At 39.8% G+C, this 6,000-nt stretch overlaps 1 protein-coding gene across 8 annotated transcripts in view; it reads right to left on the reverse strand.

Moving 5' to 3' along the window:
• LOC139134813 (uncharacterized) overlaps positions 1–4,428 on the reverse strand; it is a 68,311-nt gene extending 63,883 nt beyond the window's left edge. For all 8 annotated transcript variants that reach the window (XM_070701871.1, XM_070701869.1, XM_070701873.1 and 5 more), the window contains exons 1-2: positions 3,911–4,428; positions 3,276–3,498 (exon numbers count right to left, since the gene is read on the reverse strand). In XM_070701871.1, coding sequence (XP_070557972.1) covers positions 3,276–3,498; positions 3,911–4,131 — 444 coding nt within the window. In that variant the 5' untranslated portion in view covers positions 4,132–4,428. The remainder of the gene's footprint in view (positions 1–3,275; positions 3,499–3,910) is intronic.
• Positions 4,429–6,000: the final 1,572 nt, after the last annotated feature.

Raw genomic sequence — 6,000 nt, forward strand, 5'->3', positions numbered from 1 at the left:
ACAAAAAATAAGAAAACTATGAAAAATACATACGGGAGGCGATTAGCAAAACTATAACAGTAGAGAATTCGCTATCTACATTCCTAGCGGACTGACATTTGGTCGATCGTGATATCATTCGTTACGCCGGAGGCATAAAACTAAGTGGAAACTGTAATTACTCCGACATAGCCTGGAAAAGAGATAGTTTCTATCTGGAGCATGTCCATATTTGTGGTGGCAACCCCCACCTGCTGCAAGTTAAGCGTCGTTTTGAGTGAATTCCTCCGCTCTGTTGACATCTCAGAGAATGATTCACTTCTACTTACGCCGCAGCTATTACTGCCGCCATTGTATACGCGCAAGGCTGCAGAACCTCAGTCGAAATCGTCGAAATTATAGCCATAGAAATGCGCACAATTTAATGCAATGTTTGGAAAATTGCCTTCTAGGCGAATATGTTCCCGGTCGCATACGATGAGACTGACCTCATCGGTAAGGTACTGCCTTAAATATGAGTTGAAGAGTTAATTTCGTCCTGTCTCAATAATTTAAATAAGACGAGTTCATATGAGCAATACTTCTCTCAAAGAACATTCACATATTCATGTGATACGTTTGAATGTTTTAGTTTCCATTACTGAACTGTTTCTTAATCAAACGTATCGAGGAATATAGCGTTTTCACTAAGTATAGATTGTCGTTAATATCAAATAAATTCTGTCCAATGGCATGTGAAATACTACCCCGAAGACGTTCCCATCTGTTAGGTCGGATGTAAATTATACTGCTTCTCATGCAGGCATTGGGTGAACATGTTTGTAATGAACTAGATTATGTGTGTAAAAGTAAACACACTACCACTAACCAAAACTGTAATGTAATTTATAATTAACATAGTTCACGTTTGAGTATCAAGGAGAGTAATTTTACAAGTCGCCATATTGAAAACGGCCCTGTTAATGTCGTCGCAGACAAGACGGGTATTAGATCTGACACGGCAAACACAGGCCGTTGATTGGATTTGCAGCCATGCTCCTTTGTCAACTAGCTCGTGACACAATGGGCTGGGTAAATCAAACATTATTTCAAAGTGAGGAATTTGTCAATTATGAAGCGACTCAGCTTGTATGACGTCGTCATTAGTAGGGTATATATACACATATACTCTGATCTAAAATATAGGCGAAGATTTGTTTTAGACGTGAATGAGAATGCCTGCTAGGGACGTTGTTTTTATGGGCAGTTTCTTTATTGACAGGACTGCTGACGTATGCATCGCTCACTAAAAAGACTTATTATTTCATAAGCTGTCACAGAGAACAGGGATTGTTATTACTTGTGATAGTTTTTATTCCCATGCTGTAAAATAATTCCTGATCGAAACTGAGGCGGGTGACCTGGATAACATTAATGTAACAGTAATGCTAGCGACGCTTGCACTAAAACGTTGAAACAATGAATTGCAAATGTTGCCCATGGCCTGATTCAATGCACTTATCGTGTAAATAGGACAAACACTTGTGTAATACTCGTGTAAATACAAGGGCCATGAGTATTCATGCATCTACAATGTGGTTCCGTGTTCAAGGTCAACTTACTCAAGTGATGTCTGTGTCGAGGGACAGACAATTATATATATCACACGCACTTGAAAACCGTGTATGTATGTATGTATGTATGTATGTATGTATGTATGTATGTATGTATGTATGTATGTATGTATGTATGTATGTACAGACAAATTAAATTATATACGTAACAAAATATATAAATATATAAATATATATATATATATATATATATATATATATATATATATATATATATATATATATATATATATATATATATATATATATACAAAATGTATACAATGTGCCCTCCCGGTTATCACCATAATGGCATTATGGCAACCTCTGAACTTGGGCACAGAGAGTAAATATATATATATATATATATATATATATATATAAAATATGTGTGCGTTTGTGTTACTGTATGTGAGTGTGTTATAGTGTATTAACGTTTCAAACTGATTTTATAATCTCCTTAAAAACTCATGTTTCTTCTAGGTATAAGTATATGAGTAAATTATTAAACAAGGCAGTTGAAACAGTATGGAGGTTATAGTGTGTTAAGTTGTATACCTGAGTTCCACACAAGAGCAAATCAGTAAATTTATTCTGAAATCAGAGTGATTACGTGCACATGCCTGCTCTGATTTCAGCATTGAAAATAATTTCAGAAGTCAGTTCAAAATGTTGACTGGAGGTACAAATCAGCACAATTCTGACAAGTGATGTGTGTATAATTTATTTGGAAAGTCCGGGGAAAAGAATTGAAGGGGCCGATAATTGGAAATTTTCGTCAAAGAAATAAAGCCATTAAGATTGTACCGTTACACGGCAGAGCGTTTTACGTTGTAGAAATACCGGAAATGAGATTTCGGGTGGAAATAATGGCGGGGGCATGCTCTCCGGTTTATAACGTCACAATGGACGGTGATAAATCATAGTAGTTTATTTATCAATATGGTTCAGTGGAGGGACAAGAAAGGTGTTTCCTTCAGGAGTTATCAAGCACAGCTCTCTTCTCGAGCTTGGCTACTGAGGGACAGGTAAGTGCTCTCAGTCAAAACGTACGTACATTGATTGGATAAGAAAGAACAGAGATGTGGCCCGCTCCTCCACGCTTACATTCGCGTAAATTCTGTGCCGTCACAATGTGGTGCGAATTTCAACGTTTATTCAGGATGGGCAAAATTTCTCAACGCTGACTTAATTAAACGTGATATATTGAAATATCATCGCTTGCTCCAAACAAAAGAAAATTACATGCTCGCATTTCTGAGTCGGTTCAATATGCAAATAAGGTCATCTGGTGTTTAATTGCTTTCCGTACGTCATGATCGAACCAATTACATTGTCCGCACGTCGTTGTTTTCCTTAGTCAATGCTTTTAATATTTAACGTGTCCTCTAGTTCAAATGGAATTGACTCTACCTTCTATCGTTTGACAGTATGCAAAGACCGCCTAGTTCAGGGCCCTCTGATATTCACTGTATAGTCGATGTTGAGATGGAAATGCCCAACTATGACCCCAATACTCTGCCTATGGCGTTACAAGACATGTCGGCGCATAAACCTTTCAGCGAATATTCAAATTAATTTCCCGAATAATGGTTTGATAGACGTAATTTTCTTGAAACACAGCTGATAAATTTTTTTAATTTTTTTATCACAAATCACAACTCGGCCATTCTGCACTGATATCACTACTATACGTGAGCTTACCTTAGTTGCTATCGATACTGCGGTGGATCCACATTTACGACATACTCTTCTTTCGCAGTCCTCGCAAACCGTGCCCCGGTCTGTGTTGGGATCCCCCGCGCTGGGCGCGCCGAGGACGAGCTCCGTCGTCAGACAAATGGGACAGAGGTCGGTCTCCATACCTGTGAGAGATGCACGGCGTACGATATTCTCGGCAAACGCCGTGTATTCCTCTTCTAATTCCCTGAGAAAATACAAAATGGTCGCGGAAACGAAATATCACGACCTCTGTCCGACATATCACCTACATACCATTCTACGGTTAATGTACATGAAACCATAAAATGTCACAGATATATTATAGTGGAATTTTAATAGCAAGAACTAGATTAATTTTACTGAAGCAGACATTGATAAAGCCAAATTTTGTACTGTCATGGACGTCAATTATTTTGATACGGTGCTATTTTCTTCATTCGCGTCGACTCTTCATTCAGTATTATTCCGTCAAATACTTAACTTCTAAACATGCTGGTTGTCATAGCGATCATTCTGATGAGGCAACGAGACAGCATGGGAATACACGATTTGACATAATCTCTTGTTAAAACAAACGAATACACTCATGCAGATTGAATCATATCGGTGACTCCTACCGCACACGCTGTTCATCGCGATCTTGCAACTGTCTAGCTCTTTCTAAAACTTCGGTGATGTGAGAGCGTTCCTCCTCCGTGAGATGACTCAGGTCGGCTTCGGGGGGTTCCATTGGTGACGGTGCCCTGCTTGATTGAGCAATCAGCGAGTACAAATCCGATTCATCAAAATCCGTCGTAGTGTAACTTGCCGAATCTTCGCCGCTGTTCTGGTTACCCATGCCTCCACCTGGAGCTGGCACAGCATCCACACACGGGCATCATCTACACACAAATCCAATCGTTGTGAGATAGGAAGCCGCCTATCGCGATATTAGCAAAGCGCGCCTGCTGATCAGCCTACAACTATAGGAGGAAAGGGGCGATTCGTGACCTCTCTACCAATCCATCTATCTGCTGATAGCCGCCATTTTTCCAATATTCACTGACTGTCACTGTAGTAAACGACGACGAAGCTAGCGCTACTTGTACTTCATTGTACATGCACACAGCAGTTTGCCTGAACCGCGATGAATCAGCAGCCCGTCGCCAGCCGAGCTGCGCAGTAGCATCAGTATGCGCAGTGTTTCGAGACCATTATCATAATTACTTCTGCATTCATTATGGACTCAATATTTAAACCTCGCAATAACTAGGTCGTCACGGAAGGAGTCCACATATTGTAGGCTCAAAATTTGACGGTTTCGTTTTTGCTTCAGAAATACTCACGTTTGACACCCCGTGTTTAAGCTTATAGGCAATATTTAATCTGCGCTGTTTTATAGCATGTGTGTGCGACTCGGCTCGTTCAAGCATCAAACATGCTCCCTTTCATTCTATGTCCTCAATCGTCATGAATCTAGAGTTCGTATTTACGCATTAAATAACCCAATATCCCTCTCACAATTTATACAGCACGATCGCAGCCGTCAAACAGAAGCGTAGTCGTCGACCGACCTTCGGATCGAATGACGACTGAGCATACGAGGGTGATCGGTGTGCCATGCCGACGACATATCGACAAAGAGCAGCTTTACATCACCTACGACGCCGAGTAACCCGGATACCTATAGTACGTTGCCAGGGTTTACTCTGTATTTTGTTTGAAGAATCAATTCGCCAAGGGGAGGACTTTCCTAATCAAATTTAGATTGATTGTTGCGATTCCTTAGGTAAGACAAAACGATTTGCAAAACGTTTTTGCCATCCCAATGGATTTCAGATGATATTTTGCTGCGTGCGGGGAGAGAGAGAGAGAGAGAGAGAGAGAGAGAGAGAGAGAGAGAGAGAGAGAGAGAGAGAGAGAGAGAGAGAGAGAGAGAGAGAGAAGAGAGAGAGAGAGAGAGAGAGAGAGAGAGAGAGAGAGAGATAATGACATTTTATGCTTTAAATTTTAACTTTCAATATCTTACTTTTTAATGTTTAATGTTTGACACTTGGTGATGAGTAATGATTTCAAGTAATAAAACCTGGGCGATGTTACGTGACAAAGTGTTCTATTGCTCATTCACAATTATTACCATTGACAAGCCAATATTATAGGAGCTCAATGTGCTCGTTCGCGAGTAAATTAATGAATTGTAATGGTTAGAGTGGTGTCTTGATACGACTCGTTTATCTATTGTTAATCATTGCTGTTATTGTAAGCTGTCCAGATAGTTATGTAGGAAGTGATACAATACGAACACGAATACATCGAGTGAGATCATAGAATCATTCTCTCCATAAATGTACTCAATTAAGTGAAATTTGACGACACAATATGCAGACTGATTGGTGTAGTTTGTTCGATAGAAAAATACCGAACCTAAACTTGTCATGTGACAAGGCATGTGGTCTCCAGCAGACAACACATGCCGATCTCAAAAATTAAGCATAACTGTGAGTTCTCATGACCACATCAATGAAGCTGATGTTCCTTTTGTTCAAGTAACATCCCTGTAACATTTAGTAAAATTTTCAATAGAAGAGAGGCAATGGCTTACTTTTCGCCAAACTTGTAAACGCATACGCACGTGCCACAGAAAGTGAGGCTACCCACAATTCTCCATGATCTGTACACACGGAGATCACTCACTGAACTGAAGCAAAATTCTTCTATACACAGAACA

The sequence above is a fragment of the Ptychodera flava genome, chromosome 6, assembly GCF_041260155.1.
Source record: "Ptychodera flava strain L36383 chromosome 6, AS_Pfla_20210202, whole genome shotgun sequence".
NCBI classification, from domain to species: Eukaryota; Metazoa; Hemichordata; class Enteropneusta; family Ptychoderidae; genus Ptychodera; species Ptychodera flava.